This window comes from Jatropha curcas, chromosome 9 (assembly GCF_041381405.1).
Source record: "Jatropha curcas cultivar XTBG-Jc1 chromosome 9, XTBG_Jcur_1.0, whole genome shotgun sequence".
NCBI classification, from domain to species: Eukaryota; Viridiplantae; Streptophyta; class Magnoliopsida; order Malpighiales; family Euphorbiaceae; genus Jatropha; species Jatropha curcas.
In genome coordinates this window covers 11,439,352-11,463,262 of record NC_143159.1, presented here as the reverse complement: position 1 = coordinate 11,463,262, position 23,911 = coordinate 11,439,352, and the positions used below count along the sequence as shown (strand labels likewise).

General features: G+C 28.4%; 2 protein-coding genes across 3 annotated transcripts; one reads left to right on the top strand and one right to left on the bottom strand.

Annotated features, from left to right (window-relative positions):
* Nucleotides 1–403: 403 nt before the first annotated feature.
* LOC105635936 (GDSL esterase/lipase 1) lies at nucleotides 404–3,615 on the bottom strand. The gene is made up of 5 exons (XM_089726225.1): nucleotides 3,345–3,615; nucleotides 2,135–2,250; nucleotides 1,719–1,936; nucleotides 735–997; nucleotides 404–627 (listed from the first exon to the last, which is right to left on the bottom strand). Exons 1-5 carry the CDS (start codon nucleotides 3,610–3,612, stop codon nucleotides 404–406), a joined length of 1,089 nt encoding a protein of 362 aa, XP_089582351.1. The 5' UTR covers nucleotides 3,613–3,615.
* Nucleotides 3,616–9,649: 6,034 nt separating this feature from the next.
* Nucleotides 9,650–13,579, top strand: LOC105635926 (uncharacterized). 2 transcript variants are annotated; one of them, XM_012219066.4, is made up of 9 exons: nucleotides 9,650–9,861; nucleotides 9,933–9,984; nucleotides 10,068–10,141; nucleotides 10,346–10,447; nucleotides 10,881–11,024; nucleotides 12,046–12,097; nucleotides 12,847–12,920; nucleotides 13,022–13,111; nucleotides 13,308–13,579. In XM_012219066.4, exons 1-9 carry the CDS (start codon nucleotides 9,737–9,739, stop codon nucleotides 13,318–13,320), a joined length of 726 nt encoding a protein of 241 aa, XP_012074456.1. In that variant the 5' UTR covers nucleotides 9,650–9,736; the 3' UTR covers nucleotides 13,321–13,579. The 2 variants fall into 2 exon arrangements, with proteins under 2 accessions (XP_012074456.1, XP_012074455.1); XM_012219065.4 differs by having other exon boundaries at nucleotides 9,651–9,861; nucleotides 13,303–13,579.
* Nucleotides 13,580–23,911: the final 10,332 nt, after the last annotated feature.

Genomic DNA, 23,911 nt, shown 5'->3' with positions numbered 1-23,911 from the left:
GGTATGTTTCTTCTTTAATGCTATTGATGCATAGTGGCAGAAACTCCTATGTGCTCATTATATGTTACAAATTATTAGAAAAGCAATTCAATTATAGAAGATCTAAAGGAATTATTATTTTAACGTCCAAATTAATTAACAGACCAGTTGCTGTTATAAAGATTTATATCTTTTGTTAATATTTTTATTAAAAGCCAAACTGCGAGGAAAGTTGGATAGCCTCATGCTAGATAAGCATGTGCAAAATTCTTCAAGAAAAGGACATAGGAGATTTATTAGGGGCTAATATTTTATTGAGGCTGAAGCTAGGCATGGTACAAGATTATTAAGTGCAAGAGCTAGCTTGATGCCCTTGGTTTATTAAGAGAAATTATTTGATGGCTCACAACATAAATTAGTCAAATCATGGAAGTTCAAATAATTGCTGCACATTATAAGGCCAGGTGGCATTTGTTGATCCACTCCACATTAATTCTGATAATCTGAAATTTGCATGTTGAGTGGTATGGCCACCATCAAAAAACACATATTCGTTTGGGTTTCTGCATAGCTCATAAGGTTCAGTTCCACAATTAGATGCTCTATATGCTCCACTGCCACAACATGCAACTCTACCGACCTTGAACCCTTCAAAATTACAATTAAAAAATATGATATCATTGTTTTAATATGGGTCAATTAATATATAAAATGTAAAGGGTAACTAAAGCATAAATTGTATGTATATGACTTACCATATTTAGAAGGGTTATCTATCATATTGCCAATCTCAGTGAAATAATCAAAAATTGAATATTTAAAATCTTTTAGGTCTCTTTGAAGTTTGTTCAAGGCTTTGGACAAGGCAAGGTTGTGTTGTCTTGCCAAATGTAGGGGTTCTTGTGCATACTGGTCAGGTGTACAGTTGAAAGTTTGCTTCACCATAGGAAGACAGCCAATGGGTGCCACATTCTGAAATGCAAATTTCCTTCCTCCTGCTTCATATATATCCTTCAAAACATAGTAGACCACTAAGTAATGATGAAGCTTAAATGTGTAATAATATAGCTAAAATAACTATCTAAAAGCGACAGAATTTTTAACTTTCAAAGATATTTTTATCCATTCCTAAAATAATAAACTAGTCAAGCTAATTAAGTATCTACATGCAATTTTTTTTTTTCAAATCTACTATTTCAACCATCAATGTATAATTACAAAAACCAATTGTATTTATCAATGAGCTTTGATTAATACTATTGAAATCATCCTAGAATTTGAAGGTTACAAGCTTGAAACCTAGTTAAAACGAAATTATTGAAAAAAAATATATATATTGTCTATTATTAAAATGAATAAAATTTTTTATCATGAGATTCCAATTTAAATCCTTTTGCAATACCAGTAGCAATGTATATGTGTAAAAAAACAACTTTAGAAACATAAAAATTTTCAAATATTTTCTCCTTTCAAAATCTACTATTTCAGCTATAAAAATGTAATTACAAAAATTAATTATATTTATCAATGATTTTTTACTTAATACTGTTGAAATCGTCCTAGAATTATAATTAGGAGGTTACAAGCTCGATATCTAGTTCAAAAAAACATTAAAATTTTGATCGCAGGATTCCAATTTAAATCCTTTTACAATACTAGTAGCAATATATATATATATACATATAAACTTCATGTTTCTAAGTATTATTGCTAAAATTATAAATTATTATCCCTTTAGGGCTTTTGTCAAATTGCCAATCACCAAACTAACAAAGTCTTTCATCTCAGCTTGGGTAGCATTAGGATAATTAGTTGCAAAGTTAAAGTAATCATTTCCTCCCAAGCTAAACATGAAAACTGATCCTTTTATAAGGTTCTTAGCCGCTTTGCCACCTAAATTATCTTTCATTGACTTGACCACCCTCATCAAGTTTGTTACTTGCATTTTGAGATTCATCTGAAAGTGCAATATATATGTAATGAATAAGAGTAAGACATTTTTTTTATTTTTTTTGCTCGTTTTTATTAAGAATCTAAGCTCTACGAGCAAATTAATCAAATTCAATTAATAATATATTTATCATTTGGACTTATAATAAGTTGGATTTTACTTATTAAAGGATGTAAAATAGAGAAAGCAGAGCAATCTGCATACCGCATTAGCATGAATTTCAAGAACACCTGCCCCAGCTGAAGCAAAACTGGCTCCATCAACAAAATTTGAATTTGGTTTAAGAAATGGTGGAATTATGTGCAAATTTGCTGACAAGGCTACGATAGAATGAAGAATATTTTGCATTAAATAAGGCTTTTTTTAAAAAAATAAAAACATGTTAGTGAATTAGGGAAAAAAAATCGATCAAAAAATATATAAAAGAACTAATAATGTTTGAATAAATAATATTAGTCGTCTTTAGAATTATGAGCTTGCGAGTTCCAATCTTAATCGGGATATAATTTAGGGGTGAGCATTTGATTAATCCGAACCAATCCAAACCGAATAACTCAGTCTGAATATGATTGAATTTCATAAATCTATTATTAAATACAAACCATATTTAATATAAAACCAAAAGTAAATGAATCCAATAATATACGGTTTTATTACAAAAAAACTGCAATCATCTGAATAACTGGATTAGTATTTTTCACTTGTTTTATTCAAACTGATTACGAGAAAATATCCAAATCCAAAAGTTTTTCAATATATGTGTTCCTGTCTTTAAATTTGCAGTTTACACTCTTAAAGCAATTGATTAATTAATATAAATAATAAAATTAATTATTTAATCCAACAAGTCACAAGAGTCTAAACAAAAATTACAAAGCAAGTCATATCTAAATCCAACTATCCAAATAACAATTAATATAATTAACATTAAAAGAAGCATTCAATAAACTTTCAGTTACAAAATTACAGTTAGTAACCAATTAAGCATGACGTTCATTGTCAATGATCTCAAAAGTTATATCATATTTTTGTTACCTGTCACAAAAATTATAAAAACATAGTTGCACTCTTGGTTTTATTTTAATAAGGGGTAAAAACGCAATGTTTTGATAAAAAAAAAAATCTGAGATAAAAAAATATATATCTCAAGTAATAATCTAATTAATTTGAATTAACCAAAGTTTTTTTTCAGACTAACCGCACTATAACTGAAAAAACCAAATTAATATTTATAACTTAGCGATCCAAATCAAAACTAATTTATTGGCAGCCGAACCAAACCAAATTACTCGGTTCGGTTTGAATTTTCGATTATATCCGCGAATTACTCACCCCTAATATAATTAATAGAAAAAAGTAAAAATAATAAATTTTGGAAAAAATAAGAAAACATTATTGTAGTAAAAAAAGATACCAATATAATCAAGAACAACAAGGCCATCAGAATATCTGCCAGTTGAATGATTTCTCAAGCTCATTCCATAAGGATAGTAATAGGAAGGGATATGTTGAGTAGGATCAAGGTATATGTTATTCCCAGGATCAAACAGTGAGTCTCCGAAAACAAACAAAAGCTTATGTTGATGTTCATGGCTATAACTCTTTGCTTGAGCAGAACAATGGCTAGTTAGAGTAGTAATCGTTATGCTTGAAATTACAGCATAGAACATGTAATTTGCCATAGGTTAAGGAATGTTATATTGATTGTTTAGGTATTTTCTTACCCTAACTGGATCTCAATTTCCCTATTTATACTACTTTGGTTCTAGAATTGGACAAAGCAGTACAAGATATAGATCACATTCTTAATCATTGTGGGTTGTAGTGAACAATTATCACAAGGTTTATATTTCAATTTGACCTCATTATTCCCTTTTTTAATTATCTAAATTGAAACGCATCTTCTTTGGATAAAATGAAATGATAAATTTAGAGGCTAAATTAATTTTTAAATCTGGTTCTTAATAAATAAAAAAAGAGAATACGAAATATCTAAAATGGAGAAAAAAAATTTCTAAAGAAAAAAAAAATAGAAAAGATTCTTGAGATAAGAGCAAATTCGAAACACTATGATAAAACCAAGTGTCCCTAGTTTCTTGAAAACAGTTTCAGGACATCCAAACTAATACATTTTCCACCTGCAAGAAGATAAACTCATCCTAGCAGAGCCAAACTTGCATCAGATCAATAAAATTGCATTTTTATTTACTCTTCTCTTCTTTCCAAATAAAGCCTTACTTACTTTGGTAATGACGTGTACTTTATCTAACCTTAATTTTTAGGCAGCGATGACGTGGACACGACCTCTCCCACTATTTAGTTTCGTCTTTCCATCTTATCTTAAGTCTTGACTAATACTCTCTCTGCTCTCCACTCATTTATAGATTGTTTGGATGGAAGTTATTTTGTGGATTTGTAGAGCAAGGTAATATAAAGAGAGGTTATTTAGTTATTTGGCAAGAGAATTTGAGGGAGATGATGATCTTTTGCAAGTTATTTGAGAGATTGAAAATCCATCTAAACATTCCAATCTTCAACTCAACGAGTTCGAGTGTAAGCATGCCTAAAAGATTTGGTTTTTTAAAATGATTGATAGTTATATTTATAAATCTTGTATGAGAGGAGTATTTTTATAATCTGTATATTTAACATTACCTTACCTTCTTGTACCATCAAAACAAACAAAACAATGTTATTATTAAACATTCATAACCATACCTTCTCCAACACCTCCCCCACTACTTGAGCTTTATGCAGAAGAGGCATATAATCTCTTGGAATACGGTGGTTACTGGATATCCTTGGTAGGTTTGAGTTTCTTTCAATTTGACTGCATTATTCTCTTCTTTTTTTTCCCCTTTTTTTAATTATCTAAATTGACATGTCTCTTTCTCGGATGAGATGGGATGACAAATTTAAATGCTAAATTAGTTTTTAAATATGGTACTAACTACTTACAAAAAGAAGAGCATACGAAATATTTAAAAATAGAGAGAAAAAATAAAGAAAATTCTTAAGATAGGAACAATTTGAAAAACTATGATAAAACCAACTATCCCTAAATTCTTGAAAAACAGCTTCAAGACATCCAAACTAATAAATTTTCCACCTTCAAGAAGATAAACCCATCCTAGCATAGCCAAACTTGCATCACATCAATAAAATACATTGTTATTTTCTTTTCTCTTCTTTCCAAATAAAGCCTTACTTCCTTTGGTAATGACATTTACTTTATCTAACCTTAGTCTTTAGGCAATGATGATATGGACACAACCTCCCCCACAATTTAGTTTCGTCTTTCCATCTCCATCTTGAGTCTTGAGTAATACTCTCTACTCTCCACTCTCTTACAGATTGTTTGGATGAATGCTATTTGGTGTATTTGTAAAGTAAGGTAATATAGAGAGAGATTATTTAATTATTTAGCAAGAGAGTTTGAGGGAGATGATGATCTTTTGAAAGTTATTTGAGGGGTTGAAAACCATCTAAACACTACAATCTTCAACTTGCCGAATTCAAGTGTAAGCATGCCTAAAAGATTGGGTTTTCAAAATTATTGATAGTTATATTTATAAATCTTCTATGACAAGGGTATTTTTATAATCTATATATTTAACATTACCTTACATTCATGTACCATCAAAATAAATAAAATAATATTATTAAACCTTCATATACGATATCTTCTACACAATCTCCCTCACTATTTGAGCTTATGTAGACGAAGGATATAATCTCTTAGAATGTAATTGTTATCGGATATTCTCAGTAGGTTTAAATTTCTCTCAATTTAACCGTATTATTCCCTTTTTTTCTCTTTTTTTTTTAATTATCTAAAATTGACACACCTCTTTCTTGGATAAGATGGGATGACAAGTTTAGAAACTAAATTAGTTTTGGGAAAAGGTTCATTTTGACCCATAAACTTGTACATTATATTCAAACCGCCCAGTATTAAATTTTTGGGCCAAAAATCTCTAAAATTTCCTATTTTAAGCCTACTTTGCCCTTTTTTTTTTTTTTTTTTTTGAAGGTCAGCGCGAGTGCTTACCTATCATCATAACAACGCATGCTTACTCATCATCACAAAAGTCGTCAGTCAACCTAACCTCCCAACAATCCTAAAATTCCAAAGACACATCAACTCGTGCAGTTAATAGATCAAGGATGCAGTATTCCAAGCAGACCTAATTTCCCAACAAAGCTTAAGTGCAGAATCGCAAAATTGCCATAGAGGAAGATAAGCAATCTTAAACCAATGTTGCAACCAACTGAATCTATTTAGAAGCATTAAGCAATTAATCAACTTATGGCATGAGATTTTTGAAGATGATTTTGATAGTTGGAGTCATTTTGTTTTTTTGTTTCGTTTTTTTGGCAGTTACTGTCATAGGATTTCTTTTTATCAAACATACATATATTAGGCTGCGCATTGATCCATTCTAACCGGACTCAACCTGAGTGATCTAACCCAACTCGGCGGGTTTAAAGATATAATGGGTTGAGTTGGATGGATCATTTTTATAATTTACGGGTTGGGTTGGAGCATGGGTTTACTAAATAAATTCGCAGACCCGATCGACCTAGCCCATAAATAATGTCAAATAAATAACTTAATATATGTGTGTCTATGTGATTATGAATTTTTTAATTAATTTGATTTGATTTGCAATTTTGAATGTAAACACGAAATTATTTACATATTCAGTAGATATTGCCTTTTAATTGCTTTTTTTTCTTTAGTATACACTTGCTTTAATTTGTTGCTATTGGATTATATTATATAGTCTAAAACTTATTGTATAATTATGTTACTAACTAATTTTACTAGTTGTCTTGTTTATTAGAAAATTTAATTTTTCATTGTTGATTATGATTATAATGATAATAATTATATTAAAAATTTTAATTTTAATATTGTTATTGATATATATTTGTAGTTTGTGAAAATTATTATATAATTAAAGTTTTAAATATATTTCATTTTTTTAGTGATCCTCTCAAATAATTATATTTTATTTAAAAATATTATTATTATTATTATTTATTTAATCCGTGGGTTTACGTTGAACCTGAACCCAATCCAACCCGTTTATAACCTGCAAATTTATACATTTAATGGATTGAATTGAATCAAATACTTTAAATCAATAAATACGATCTGATCCACATGCAGCCCTACATATATTAATAATAATAATAGCGATTTCCTAACTTAAAAGATTATTGCGGTCAAGGATTGCATCTACTTGACCATCATACTTTTGGCTTGGATATGGAGAAAGAGCATGGCATTATTTTGGGCTTATGTTCACCGGTGATCTGTCAACTATAACACATATTTTGTAATTGTCTTTATATTTTAATTCATTACTTAACAATATATAAATTTAGTAATAAAAAAGTCCGTTTGCCGGTTTTCAGTCAATAAGCAGTAAAAAACTGATGTGGAATTAAATAGTAAAAAATAAATATTAAAAAAAGTCATATAAAATTATAATTATTTTTCTCTCTCCTGCCTTTCCTTCTCTCTCTTATCCATACAAAAGAATACGGGTAAAGTAGTAGTGAGTCCTGAGATTTGACCTAATTCACCAGTCTATCCTTCTATTTTGATAAACCTAATAAATAGTCTCCTAGATTTAATTCCATTAAATAATTTAGTCTTTCCGTCAAAAAAGCAATTAATTTCCCATTAAATATTATTGAAAATCCAAAAAATACCCTTTATTAAATAAAAGAAATTTCTAAAATAGAAATTTTTTTTTTTTGAAAACTCACAATGTTTATTTAGATTAAAATAAATACAATGTTTATTTACATTGCGCTTTGCCGTTAAAACAACTTGTTATACCAATTCTATGTACTTAATACTATTTATATAATGAAGTTTGTCTCAAAATACAGTTCAACTTAACTGTTAAATTTTAATTTCAGCCCCTAATTTATATATGCTGATTCTTAAAATCTTAATAGATGTCCAAAAAGGATATCAACCATCACTCAATCTCCAACCTCTATCCCCAACCCTAGATCAAGATCTATATATATTTATAATAAAAAAGTAGAAAAATAAAAAATTATTTCTTCCTGGTAGGTAAAAAGAAAAAAAAAAGAAAAAGTAATTTGAATTGTTTAAAAATAGCATGAGCTAAAAATGCTAGTGGTAATCACTTTGCCTATAGTAAGAGTATTACTTATTTAATACATTAGAAAAATGAACATATTTGTATATACATTAGAAAAACGCAAAAAAGTAACTCAAAACAGAAATATATAGATCTAGTTTTCTTCTAATTTTCCAAACACTATTTCCTTTGTTCAAATAAATTTAGGAGACAAAAAAAAAAAAAATCCAACATTAAAAATGTTTAATTATCAAAAGGCCATCTATTTATCACAAGAGAGATATAAATATTTTACTAAATAAAAATGATAGTAGTTAAAAATTGATTTAAGAATGAAAAAGAAAATTAAAAAATAAAAAATTATTTCTAGAACTCAACATATAATAAGAAATAAATTATTTTAAAAAGTTACCAATTTGAATCTTAAAAATCAGCCTCTTCTTCAACTTGAAAAGATGTGATTCAATGAAATTTGATTTTGATGGATAAAAAAAAATCAAATAATAAAATCAAATATTTAAAAATAACTTTGAGAAGTTAAAAATTTAAAAATTTTCAAATGCTTTATTTTCATATATTTATTTAAATAACTTTTAAAAAATTTAAAACTTATAAATTTTGAAAGGCTTAATTATTTACACGTATTTATTTAAAAAATAACTCCAATCAAATTAAAACAAATTTAAAATATTAACTTTATATAAACTAAATTGTAGAAAAATAAAACAATATAGAAATTTTTCATAAAAAAGTTTAATCTGAAAAAATATGAACAGTCCAAATAAAACAAATTCAGTGGCTTTAAGATGAATTTTTTTTTTCTACTACTAACAATGATTAAAATTATTTACCTATATCTACATTTATTCAATAATAAATTTTATATTAATAAATTCAAAATTTTGAAAAAAAAGAAAATGCAATTTTATATTAACCAAACATTAGCATATCGTTGCGGGTGCGGGACAATATTGCTTGTAAAAATTTAAAGGTCAATACACATTAATAACACTCAAAAAAAAAAAAAAAAAATACGATGTACGATACATAATATATGAGAGTTAAGAATGAATATTATTATTTTTTTTTCCATAATGATTTATTATATTATTTACAATGTTATTATATGTATGTATGGATTTTATATTAATAAGATAAACATCAAGCAAATTAACAAAAAAAAAAAATGCATTATCAATCCGGTAACGAAATTCAAGTAACATTAATCAGCTTGTTTAATTAATTAAATATTATAAATATTTTTTTAAAATAAAATTTTCTAATTGGATATAATTAAAATTATTTTAATATATTTTAAATTTTATTAAAAGAGATATCCAAAATTCCATTGTCTTTATGTATTTTTATGTATTTCTACATTTATATACAGTGTAGATTTTACTTTTTCATCTATTTGGACTATCTAAGTATGTTTAAGCATCACATCAACAAAATTACTTTGTTATTTACTCTTCTCTGCTTTCCAAATAAACCAATTACTTCCTTTAGTAATGACGTGTAATTTATCTAACCTTAATCTTTAGGCAGCGATGACGTGGACACGACCTCCCCCACTATTTCGTTTCGTCTTCCCATCTCCATCTTCAGTCTTGACTAATTACTCTCTCTGCTTTGCACTCTCTTAGAATATTCGCAGAAAACCTCTGTCGTCGTAGTAATGGCGATTCCATTAGCAATTGGGCTAAAAGCTCTCTTTTTAATATTATGTTGCGCAATGGTCGTCACTCTGATTTACACCATTTCCATAGATGGCCTTCCCTTTCGCAAAGACCTCCTCACACCGTAAATATCCTCTTCTCTCTCTCTCTCTCTCGCCGATTTTTGTTAAAGTTCTATTATGTTTTGCTTTTCAGGTGGATGGCAGCAACTTTAGTTGATTTCTACATTAACGTCGTCCCATTAGCGGTACCTCAAACTCAAACTCAGCTTTTAATCACTTTTTATTTATTCTTTTGGTTTGATTGAACATATATTGTCTATTTTATCAGGCTTGGACTTTTTACAAGGAATCGAACTGTGTTAGTGCAATTATTTGGATAATTCTTCTAGTTTGCTTTGGCAGGTGTGTTTCTTTCATGGTTGTGCTTTCGTTTATCTCCTAATAATTCTTTAGTTTAGTATGTAGTTATGAACCTAAAATGATATAATAATTGATATCATGTGCCACTTAATTTTTCGTAATTTTTTTATGGTATTTTGTCACTTTTTGTCATTCAGATTTTTTTTATTTTTTATTTTTATCTTTTTTCTTGTCAATTGCTGACAGCATTACGACTTGTTTCTACATTTTCATTCAATTCCTCAAGTTGTCGCCTCAAGAATCTTTACAAGACCCAATGTACCATGTTCTACTGCATCACGCTAAAAAGTATGTATCCAGAACTTCAAGTATTTCTTTATTGCACTTATAACTGGAACAAGAACAAATTGTTACACTGGAAAGATCAATAAGCTTGTAGGCTGTACTCACTTTGGAATTTTTATAGCTTTCTTTTCCCTTTGCCGTTCCTTTGTCCCACTAGTGGAGGCTTGGAGATTTCACAGTTTCATGTATGTGAGAAATATGTATGTCCTGTATCTAAGTTGTTAAGCAGCAGTAACCCCCTATCAAATTGCTTTTGCATATCTTAATTTCCCAAATTTCATATTTAAATACAATTCAGTTAAGCATTAACCTCAGTGTTGTTGGAATTAGCCACATGGACCTTTCGTCAGCCCACTCATGCTGTTATCCTATATATCACACTCCTTTGTCGATCCCTTTCTCTACCCTCACTCATGCCTGAGAATCCCACTTTTAGGGATGCAGTGGAATACAAGAGGAAGGCATCCCCTGTTGTGGCTGCAAGAATTGGTTTTAGCATTTTGGGTTGTTTGATGCTGGGAACTTTGATCTACACTCTTGTAACTGATGGTTCTCCTTTTCGCAAAGAACTTTTTACGCCGTAAGTTCTTATATTCTTTCTATCCTTTTCCTTTTTTTTTTTTTTTTAATGTATATTACTGTACTGTTTGATAGGCCATCATAATGTTGTTGGGCCCTACTGATTTAAGAAAAAATAGTCATTAATGTTCTTATTTTTAATTGCTTTGTTTTTATCATGCTGGAAAATGTTTTCTGTGATGATGCCTTTTCTGGGCAGCAAAGCAAGATTTCCTTGCTAACATGGATATTGCAATTGAGCAATAATGAGCAAGGGTTTTTCTCTTTCTTTTTCTCTAAAGATGCCAATATCATGCTTACTCTTATTCCATTCAGTATTGAGCCTTAATATAATTGGTCAAGTGAATTTTATGAAAGCTTCTGTAGCATGACAATTGATTGGCCAATTTTTCGCAGTGCTGTTCATGGACCTTGTGATGGTTGGATGATAAGTTTATGTATTGTGCAATGTCATTTATTAAAATACGAGTAAAAGATGTGTCTTGCAGAAAAGGGGAATATTATCTATCAGAACCATCTGAACTAGAATGGACTGAGGCTTGGCCACGTCATGGCAAGTTAAAAACTGTTAATTTTACTAGTGTTGTTTGCAAGGTCAAAAGTTTGCGTCACAATTATCACTTGTACCCGTAGAAGAATGAAATATATTTACATGATTCCAGAGGTCAGGCCACATATAATCTGGGTGGTGGTCAGTTTGCATCCTTGTATTTTTTTAGGGAATGTGTTATACTCAACAGTCTTCTTGACAAAATTGTTGGATTTTATGTTTGGGTTCTATTCCTACAGGAAAAAGGCTGTTTGAGTAAAGTAAGAGATGAGAAATTTAACTTATGGCTTAGATCAAGCATGTATTGATATTCAATTATTGATGGTTGATTTCTGTACAAGGTTATGGAATTGTTTGCCGACATTTTTTTATGAGTGTGTGGACATTCCTACATTGCTAAATATTTGCTTTCTCAACTGCTAATAGTATATGTCTCATGAGAATTTAATTTGTTGCTAAAATTCGGTTGCAGGTGGATGGCTGCCACACTGGTTGACTTCTACATCAATGTTGTGGCTCTCTCAGTATGTCTAAATTATTCCTCTTCTTCATTTCCATTAGTCCTTTCTGATCTTATATATTTACATTGAGATTTTAACCAAAGACCATATTCCCCATTCGGTTTGGAGAATTTTAAAATTTCTCAAGCTGAAATGAACCATTTTGGTAGAAAATCGAATCAGGCACCACTAGAATACTGTAGTTTCATTTAATTTGCAATTCATTTGTTCAGCTAAATTTTTGAAAATAAAACAATATATTATATAACATGTATGTTTATTCTATTGTCCGCATAAGATACAAATATTTATATGGTAAATTTATAATTTATTATAAATAAGAAATTGTAGAGACATAGAATGACATGGGAGAAGTGATTAACAAGGGTTTTAACATGATTAAACCGTACTAATGCAACCATAAATTGAATATAGTGGAGGAAAAGGTTTTGCATAACAGACCTCAATCAGATCAAAGTTGAAACTTAGTTGAGTTGAATATATTGAGAAAAGTTTGATTTATAGTTTAGTTCAGGTATGCTAAAAGTTTACTAAATAATGCGCACACCCATATAAGAAGCCCATTTTGTAAATCCTAATCTTCAGAGCACTTCCATTGGGCTGAAGATACTGAGTAAGAATTCATCTATTCTCTCAAAGGTCTCATGGTAATATTGAAAATTAAGTTTATTTGAAATCATAATTGTCCAGAAACATTTGTTATTTTTATGCATTGTGTCAAACTAATAACGTGCTTTTGTATATGAATTTAGGTTTGGGTTGCCTACAAGGAATCAAGTTTTATTAGTGCAGTCTTGTGGATAATTCTGTTAATATGTTTTGGCAGGTGATAAACCCCAACTAATTTGGCTCCCATTTTTATCATCTAACAAAAAGTTCTAATGTCTTGCAATCAAGTGCTGATATTTTGGTATTCCGTTTTTTCAGCATTACTACTTGTGTCTACATTGTTGAACAGCTATTTCAGCTTACTTCTCAAGATCCTCTGTACCTAGTTTTATTGAATAAAGACAACAGGTGAGTCTGATATACCTTTTCTTTAATTATATTTTAATTTGGTTCTAACTTTTAGTCATTCATAGTTAAAAACCGTAAGCAAAAGTTCATTTTTACTTGTTCCTTTTTTTGTTTAATTTTCTTTATTGATTCCATCAAAGAAGTCTTTTTGTTTGATGATTATTTAAGAACAGCACTATTGTTCATGGTAGGGCAGAAAACAGGTATGAGAGAACTTAGTGTTTGGAAAGCATGGCATGATGATTTTACAGCTAAATGGAATTGTTATGTCTCTGATACTGCATGATTGGATATGGCTTATGAATTTTTGTTGGATATATTAATCAGTCTTCAAGTTGTGTAAAGCAAAGAATTGTCAGTTTCATGCATTATTGATCAACTCAACTGTGATTATGTTGTGCAGGTGTAAATGTATTTCTATTTTAATTTTTTCTTTTGACTTGTTATTATGATGTGATTTATTACTTATCTACATTGTTTCAATTTTATATTTGTTTACAACTTTTTTTTTCTTAAAAGTACATTTTGTTAAAAAAATACCACCTGTGGAGCACAGGGAGACCAACAACTGATGCAACATAAACATACCAACAGTTAATTTTAGGATCATAATTTGACCTCTGAATTTTTATTGGATATTGAATTCATTTAAAATATGCAAGTTAATTTAATTTTCTCCATTTTAATAAAAAAAAATAATAAAATGTTAATTTTTATTTTAAAAACTAAAAGAATATTTAAGAAGTCAAAAACCAAATCGGTATGAAAATTGAAAATAGTTTGTTTTTATTTTGGTTTCTCTTTAGGGATAATTATATATTTGGCGGTGCCTAAATAGAAACCTAAGTTTGTAATAGAGGGTTGTTAACGAGTTGTTTGTAATAGAGGGTTGTAAATGAGTTGAACCAAATCGAAAACTGAATTGTTCAAGTTTGGTTAGCAAAGTTTAGATGTGAGCTCGAGCTGTTTCGAGCTTTTATATTGAAGCTTGAGCTTGGCTTATTTAAAAATTATGAAGCATTTTAGCACCAAAAGCTCGGGTTGATTTGTTTGTTTTAAGAGTTGAGCCTCTGGTGGGGCTCACGAAGGCATCCAATTATTGAATCATCAAATAATCAGTCGAGTACATCGCATTTTCATTTACTATGACCGTTCTATCAGTTGATTTTGATGGCATCTTGATTTCTCAACAGAAACCAAGTGAGTCCCACCAAATGCGCTAGAAAACCCGTTCGATCTAAAATTGGTCGGACCAGATCTGTTGAGTCTTAATTCTTTCGCTAAAATTTTCTTATTTTGCTGCTAACATTGCACTAATTGAAAAAACATCAAATATCTCATGCCAATTTATTTGCATAAATATATTTAATGACTTGTACACATAATTAAAGGAGAGATTACAGCAAAAGTAATGCTTAATTTTCTGTTGATTAACCCGAAATTAATAACTTAATCAAATTTTTAAATTTTGTCATCTCATCTTATGGAAAAAAATTGGTGGGAAATGAAAGTTTATTTTTCATTTTAAAAATGTGCATATTTCGCAAAAAAAGTATGTGCAAATCTGATTTTAAAGTCAATTTTTGATAACATCAATTATCTCCTTAATTTCTTTCCAAATTGTTGCATATACATAACATCAATTCACATCTAAGAATTTACACACGAATTATAGGAAAAAAAAAAAAAGCAATTTTCACAACCATGTCGATTTGACTGGAGAATAGCAACAGAACTTTAGAAACGGAATTATCTTGTTGCTAAATAGCAACGGATCAGAAACAGATGTCCATGGAAAAGGGCTCAAAATCTCATATGGAATCGGATAACAATAGAAACGGATGATTGAAATGAAATTATCTGTTGCTAAATTTTGCGCAAATCATGGCGCAAGATGTATAATACATGGCAACGGAATAGGAACTGAATTTAGAAACGGATAGCATAACCGCTTCTAAATTTAATGGTAAATCCCACACACAACACCGTAACGGATATAGAAATTGCAACCATGACGTACATTTAGGACAATGCATTTTTTTATTTTCTTGTCCTAGAAAAAATATTTTTTTTTGTATAGACTAATATTTATTTATTAATTAGTCAAAATAATTTCAAATAAAATGAAAATATTAACTTTTATCTGTTTTAGTAAATTAAAATATTGCAATTATATTTGTGAAAACATATTTAATATTTATAAATTATTTTTAACTATTTTTATTATTTGTTTAATTATTTATATTAACTCAAGTAGTCATTGAAAAAATAAAAATTTTATTTAACTTAAATTTATAAAACATAAAAAGTAAAGTTTATAATTAAATTTTTATTTGAAATTAAAAATATTTAAATATTTTTAAGTATAATGGAAAGCTAATTAAAGTGAGCAATTATTTATAGAATAAATATTATTTAATATTTTAAATTAAGAAAAAAAGATGTTAGATTTTAATATCTAAGATACTCATATATAAATTGAAATCACTTAAAATAGTAAAATAATTTACAAGTTATTTTATTAGCTTCCGTTGATGCAATATTGACCCCTAACAATAAGTAGAAAGAAATTAAAATAACTATGCACAATTGTCTATGGAATAGTTAGGTGCATCCTCTTTATGTCTACAAGCTCCCAGAGAATAATTTATTATCTTGACGGCGTAGACTAGAGAGAAAATATAACCTATATATATGAAACTATTAGGGTCTCCCATCGTAACACTAATAGGATATACAATCCTAATCTAGATTAGGATTTAACTACATTTAAACCAAACACATTTAACTGACTCATTAATTCTTTTAATGATCACTCAATAATAATGAGCTTTAAATTAAACCTTTTGGACTATTAAGTTTAACCCAAATATTTTACAAAACAGATAAATACAATCAATAAGCCTAATAGAAATAATTAATTTCTAACATTCTCGCACTTAGCCGTAAATTGTTTGTTAGTTTACAATAAAATATTATTCAGAAAGTGACTCTTGGATTAGCTAATAAAGAAAACTTTTATGTAGCTGCAAATTTGAAAATAATATAGTCCAAAAGAATGCTCCAAGCATAACAGTTCGGTTAAATAAACAACTAACATTGAACTATGACAATTATTTTATCATTTAAATATACAAAGATAATCGGCAATTACAAATATTAATTTATTTACTTACATGAACTTTATGTGTTTAGTGTGGTGTGAAAATTAGCACCATCATGTGATCAAAGCTAATTTCAACTTTGTCTTGCTTTAAGTCTCTCACGAGACTACTTTAATGTTTCACCAAGAAACCGTTTAACAACAAACAGTTATGCTTAAGTAAAACTTAAGACTTTATTTGCTTCATTTATGCTTTACCAAGAAGCTCTTTCAACAATAACAATCATGGTCAAGTACAATTTAAACTTCAATTTAATCTGCAGAATATTAATAACTTGCAAATTACAATGCTTCAACTAGAAGCCTCCAAAGTAAAAAACCATTTATATTTAAGAACAACTTAAGATTTTCTTTAGTTTGCATTATTTAAATAGCTATTTATAAAATCAATCAACATGCATCGTGCATATTCTAGAAAAATAAAACGATGATCATCAAAACAATACCTTACAACCCAAATAAAATTATCACCAAAAGGATTTAAGTATATATTTGTAAAGGAGTCAAAATACATTGGTCACAACCAAAACTCCCACTAACCAAGAATATCAAGATTTAAGTATATTAAGTTTTAATAGTTAACCTCTTGATTTATGAAATCTTTAAATGTACTTTACTGTTTGTTTTATATTCTGAGTCATTAATGAAAATTGAGATATCTCTTGCGCATATGTTCAAAAATTAAAATAGACTTTTATATTATATGCAAAACAACAGCTACATACTATCATAGTACATCCTTTCATCTCCATAATTATCCGAAATCATCTTCCATTTCATATCCATAAGTAGCAAAAAAGACTTTAATATGTTTCAAATAATATATAATTTTATAATAACTATTATGGAATTTCAAAGATTTATCTTTTGAAGAGAAATATTATAAAAGGGACAGCGCAGAGGCAGAAATTTTGATTAGGTGAGTCGATTAAAGTTAATTAACATTAAATAAAACAACAACAAATATGCAAATAAAAATGAAAAGAAAAATTTGGCCGAAATATATCTTTATTTTTAAATTTCAATATAATAAATTTTAATTGTTAGCTCTCAAATTTAATTAGAAATTGCTAGTTTTTTATATTGATAATATAATAATATCTTATTAATTTTAAAAATAAAAATCATCGCTTTATCCTAAATCCATTCATCTATAATATTTCTTAAGTTCTTTTTGGTGAGGATGGAGATAAAAATGTGTAGCTAAGTGAATTGATATTTTTCTAAATAAATGAAAAAAAAGTAATTAACTATGTTATATATTTTAAAATTTTAAAGTTTCAATATGAATTTGCTATATATTCCAAAGCATATACTACATAGTTTGCTATATATGTATCTAGCCGTCAATAAAAGCTAAATGAAAATTTCATTTATTTATCATTAAAATTGTATACGCCTAAAGCCCCAACAAATATTTCATATTTGATTTTTCTGGTCCATGTAAGAATCATTTTGCTGATTCTCTTACACATAACGGAGTTCAGGCGAAAGATGTTTTCTTAGCTTGGATTTAAATTTTGGTTTGGATTTCTTTTTGTTTATGTACTCTCTTTTTCTAACTCAAGAAAAGGAGTAATTATTGTTTGTTTTATATTGATCTGTTTTGGTTTTCACGTTTTTTTACTTAACATTCTTGGGTTAGGTTTGGATGTATAGGGAAGTCTGATGCTTTGGGTTTAGTTGTCTGAAATGTTAAATTTTTTTCTAATTTATATTAATAAAATAAATTAATTTTCTAATAAAAAAATTATATACTAAACATACGTCATCGTCTTTTAGTTTATTTAATTTATACATTAGCAAATGCTAATCACAAATCATCTTTTTTGCACATGAAAATATGAGAAGCATTAGTTTAATTAGATTCTACCCAAATGCATGAAAACTTAGAGCTTTTTTTTTTTTTTTTTGTTTCCTATTTCAGGGTGGGCAAGTGCCGATGCTTGGCTGCATGGGGCAGATCTGGATGTGGCTCCGCCCTTGGTTGCATACATACTCATGCTTATCATACTTTATAACAAATATAACTTATATTCAATATATATTTTTTTGATTATAAGGTGATTTCATTTTATTATGATAAGAAATCGAAACTTATCGTTGTCTATCAAAATCTTATAAAATATAAAAAAAATATAAGATTTAATTTCAAGAATTACATGTTCAAAATAATCAATATTTCTCCAAAATATTAATTATATGATAAAAGAGAAGTTATAAGTAATTAACTTATCTTTAATAAATATTTCTCCAAAATATTAATGTTAGAGAATCAAAGACTTAAAAATCTCAAGAAATTGCAAGTACCACTTCCTAGTAGTACACTATATACATACTATTTAATTTACCATATTTAGAGATAATAAAATTTTATTTTGTAATATGAAAACTTGTTTTTTCCAACTGCATTTGGAAAAACAATTTAAAACTTCATCTCATATGAAGTGTAAATCTTATTGGCATTATAAGCAAATATGATAAATACAATGTTTGAACTTTCAAAAAGTTTTCATCTATTAATATCCAACTCTAAAGTATATACTTGTTCATCAAGTCAAAAGATAAAGAAAGATCTTTGAAATTCAAAATAAATAAGAATTTGAGATTAATCTTTTAAATTCTCCCAATATGATCAAATTCTATCATTTTCTCAATAATGTAAAATCAAATATTTTGTTTTATTATGAGATAACAAAAAATCTTTTATAAGCTTTACATTATTTTAATTGAAATTCAATTTAAAGCTTTATAAAAATTAAAGATTTTCTCGATCTCTATATTTATTTTAGAGTTAATAACATTATTATCACTATACATAATATTGAACAATTATCTAAGTTCAAATATAGTCATTTAAAATAATAATGCAAGCATGTTTAGAAAAAACTAAATAGATCAATAATCATTAAAGAATTTTGAGCCGTCATTACATTTCCTCCTTTGGGTTGAAAATATAATGATCCAATAAAATCTTTACTTTAAATAAAAGTTCCTAACCAAAGTTTTTATGAAAAACTTTATCTTTGCTTAATAAAGAAGCATGGAAATCAATTTATCATTTCATCGCGAAATCTTAAAGTCATCTCTAAATTAAACAACCAATAACCCCTTTGGACAAGTTATTGAATGAAAAAACTTAGAGACTATATCACAAAGAAACTCAATATATAAAACTCATAATTGATAATACTAATTGTAACCGATACATATAATTATTAAATCAATAATCATATGAATAAGGATATTATGAGCGAAAATACAAAAAACATGAATTTTGAACATTTAATTTTATTCTAATGAGAGTCCAGACGTGCATTATAAGATCTCCTTTGGGTAGATAATATAATTTATAAATAGGATTCTCTAGTATTAGAGGCAATACAAGAACACAGGCTCACAAGAAAAGAAAATATATCCCCTTTAGGTAGATAGATTCTCAAACTATGTTTCTACTCTAATACAAAAATTCATTAATTCAAAATTATTACATATAAAAATTTCCTTTTGGTAAATTAATATATATAATAATTTCGATAATTTCATCTCATATACATCATGTAAACAAGAATTTATAACTCTCTACAAAAGAGTCACTTTGGTGAAAATCCTTTATATTAATTCAGAAATTCTTATATGAGATACTACAATAATATTCATAAAATGTAATAATCATTGAGATTTCTTGCCGTAAGTGTTAGTATCATGAAACATTGTCATTAAAATTTTAATAACATATTATGTATATTTAACAATGTCATCACTCTAAAATAGTGTACTATTTACTTGTGCAAATACTATAATACTTCGCATGTTATTGGCTATAAAATCAATGTATAAGTATGAAATAAATATTACCAACAATCAAAAAAATAACGAGGAACTTACAGGTTTCTCCTGTTATAAAATTCCAAGCAAAATTATATAATTACCATTTTATAATCTCCCATGATCTTAACTTTAACCTTGCATGATCATAGTCATTGACCTGCACTTGAAAATCTCTTTCGAAAAACAAAAAAGTAAATTCAAGTATTATAATGATAAATATTTTATTATTACCTACTGACAAAACCTATTTCCAGAGAAATAATATCCAATAATACGCTATTGCATATTTTATCATTTGACAATTAATAAATAAATATTTAGATGTGTAGTAATGTAATTATCTCCTCATAAGATAATTTATAAATCAATTATTAAATTTCATCTCTAAAAAGAAAGAAAAAGGGAAAACTTAGACAATAATCAAGAGTCAAGAACAGTAAATTAGCACCACTAATTTACTTCAATTCATGGATTCATACTTAATGCATATAAATATGATGTATCAAGAGTAAAGTTGTCAAAACCGGCTATATGGACCGGCCTGGCTTGCACGAGCTCGACCCCAAACCGGTCCTAGCCAAAAAAGCTCGTTAAAAAACAGGCCTCTACTATTCAAGTGCGGGCCAAGCTCGAACATGTCCATTTTTTGATTTCTTTTCTTTTTTTAATTTTAAATTTTTTTTGAATTTTTATTGATTTGTACGTTCTTTCAAAGAGCCTTGACGTGGAAAAAAGAGGAAAACATCTCTAAAAATTGAACCTAGGACCACTATTAATTCATCTAATGTGGTTTCCATTAGGCTTATTCCCCTTTTTATTTTAAAATTGTATGATATGTAATATATATTGTTCTAATGCGAGCCCCTGCGGGCTTTGGTACAAAACGGGCCGGGCAAAAAAAATCTGTCTTAAAAATGGGTCTCAATTTTTTTGTCCATATCCGAACAAATTATAGGCTATCATGGGCTGTCTGCGGGCTTAAGCCCGTTTTAACAGTACTAATCAGAAGTGGGTACTATAAGACAATTAATATAATGATAAGTAATATAATGACAAGTCTAAGAAATTCTTGACCTTATATATTTTATTTGTGTTATATGCAAAATAATAATATAGCACGAAACTAAATTAAACATAGTTCAAATAAAATTAGATAACTATGAAACAATATTAATCCTCGAAGCTTACTTGATTGACAATTTAATTATACATGTATGGCTTCAGTGCTATATACTTAATAGCATATAAATCAACATGACTAATGTTAATGGACAAAAATGACCATTCATATTTAATTTAGGTCATATTCAAAATAATGAAATATGGAAACCATTAATATTATCATTCTTAGATGTATGTGTACATGTTATTAATTTTACCCGTATTTCATTTCATAAAAAACTATTGTTTTGGACATTTAAAAATAAATTATAATAGAAGAAACAATTGTCATCCCCCTTTTTCTTTTATCACATGCCATTATCAGCAACATACATACAAGTATGGACATGCACATCAAATAGATAACTACTATGAGCGCATGATCTATATATTTGTACAACTAGTACAAGCTTCAAATGTATGTACATGCAATAAAAAAAATTAGTTAAACTCTTAGGATTTTAGGAAAAACCAATTATTTAGCCAGTTTTCTACTCATAACATAGACATCCAAAAAATTCATTATATTACATATTAGTTAATGGACTTAGTCCAATTCATATGAGAGAACACAATAATATTTTTTTTTTTTTTTTTAAGGGAGTATATATTTTAACCTCTATAGGGCAACCCCAAACACCAAGATACACTATTTTTTTTTAGAAACAAATTTAGTGGGACCTCTATCTAAGATATAAAGGGAATCTTAAGGGCTTCACCGCAAAAGTGTCCAAGAAAATTGCTTCTAGCCATCATTACAAACAAATAAAAATAACTGATCTTCATTGCATGTTTAATAATTTTACTATTAAAATTAATTATCTACAAATTTGGATCAACCAAATATGCAATTCATAATAGGATTTCAATTTATATAAGTAGGCTCTAATACCACATGTTAAATTTTAATGCCCAAGATATTCACATATAAATTAAAATCACAGAAAATAGTAAAATAACTTACAGGTCATTTTGTTAGCTTCCATTGATGCAATCTTGATCCCTAACAATAAGTAGAAAGAAATTAAAATAACCAAGCACAATTGTCTATGGAATGACTAGGTGCATCCTCTCTATGTCTACAAGCTTCCAATGCGTGGAGAATAATTTATTATCTTGACGGCGTATACTTGTTTTCGCCCCTCCCGTTTTTTTTTTTTTTTTTTTAATCATTAATGGTGGAGAGTTGAGATCCCTTAAAACCCCGGAAAAGGATCTCGAAAAACTACTTTTTATTTGTTTAGAATTTTTATTGAAAAATGGTGTTAAAACCTTTTGGGAACGCGGTGCCGATAAATCGATCTTATAAATCATTTTTAGTCGCCACCCATTATTTCGGCAATGGGACCGTTTCCAATTTTAATTTATAAAATGACTCCATTTAACCCAATTTTATTCAAGGCTGATTATTTGAAAAACTGGTCAGGCGCACCATGTGTGATTCTAGGTAAGGGAATTGGGTACATCAGTCCGTTGGAAGCGGACGCCCCGAAAACCGGCCTCTTTTAACCTACAATTTCTAATTGATTTTATTTTAGAAAAGCCAAATTATTTAATTAAACCCAACCTGAATAAACCGGACCGAGTTCCTATGTGGAAAATTAATTAACCGTCCCAATTAGGTTCATTCATTGCATTCATAATAAATCATCATCACATTCACCATTCATCCATAGCAAAAATAATTAAAAGACCCGCTCTTGCCTTATGGTTAAAGGCGGGCCACAAACCGGGTTTAACAATATAATTAAACAATCAATAATAAATCCTAAAATCTTATAATCATAATAAATTAATTCGTTTGATTTGATTAGAACACAATTTGCCCCTTATTGGTCATTTTCCAAATTAAAATTAAACATTTATTTAATGACATGAAATTAAGATAAAAATAAGAAAAGTGTCCTGGAACCCTAGAACAGTTGCGTGACGCAGCTCCTAGTTGCGTGGCGCGACTGTTCGTGAGCTTATTAAAATTCCCAGTTTCATTAACTACTTATTAAAAACATAACATTAAACAAAAACATAAAAACGAAATAAAAACTACTCCCACGAACAGTTCCGTCACGCAGGTGGTCCAAGCAAAGTCAAGGTCTTTTGGACATGAACAGTTGCGTGACGCAGGTAGTAGCTGCTCTGGTCCGTAACTACCTTTCAAACTACTCTTTTTACGTGTTCTTTTTATTAACAGATGTTTAATATAACTCAGAAACGCTCAAAAATGGGCAAAATGTTGTTTAATCAACACCAAACTAACCAAATACTAAGAAAATAAGATTTTTCACAAATAACAACCAAAAATGAAAAAAGAAAGGTTTAGATGATTACCTAACCCTCAGATTCGAGGATTGCATGCGGTTTAGATGATTTGGGAACACAGCTTTACGATCCCAGAAGCGTTTAACTCCAAGTTTTAGCAATAAACGTTTCTTTTTTCCTTTTCTCTCTTTTTCTTTCTTTTTATGTCCTTTTGTATTTTTAAGTTTCAATTTGTATATCTAATAGCTTGATCTTCCTCAAGGTTACTCACTAGAGTTCTTGGGGAAAACCCTAGCCGCAGTAGATCACTCTCAGCCTAAAATGCCTTAGTTCAGAGAAAAAGTGAAAAAAAGTCCCGTTTAGAAATGAAAATGTTGTCTTTATAT

Excerpts from the sequence above, each read along its gene's own strand:
- LOC105635936 (XM_089726225.1), bottom strand. The coding sequence starts at position 3,612 with ATGGCAAATTACATGTTCTATGCTGTAATTTCAAGCATAACGATTACT. Across the intron at positions 998-1,718 it reads ATTGGCAATTTGACAAAAGC|TTTGAAGGATATATATGAAG; the intron begins CCTAAAGGGATA and ends GGTCTACTATGT. Across the intron at positions 628-734 it reads AGATAACCCTTCTAAATATG|GGTTCAAGGTCGGTAGAGTT; the intron begins GTAAGTCATATA and ends GTAATTTTGAAG.
- LOC105635926 (XM_012219065.4), top strand. The coding sequence starts at position 9,737 with ATGGCGATTCCATTAGCAATTGGGCTAAAAGCTCTCTTTTTAATATTA. Across the intron at positions 9,985-10,067 it reads TTAACGTCGTCCCATTAGCG|GCTTGGACTTTTTACAAGGA; the intron begins GTACCTCAAACT and ends CTATTTTATCAG. Across the intron at positions 10,142-10,345 it reads CTTCTAGTTTGCTTTGGCAG|CATTACGACTTGTTTCTACA; the intron begins GTGTGTTTCTTT and ends AATTGCTGACAG.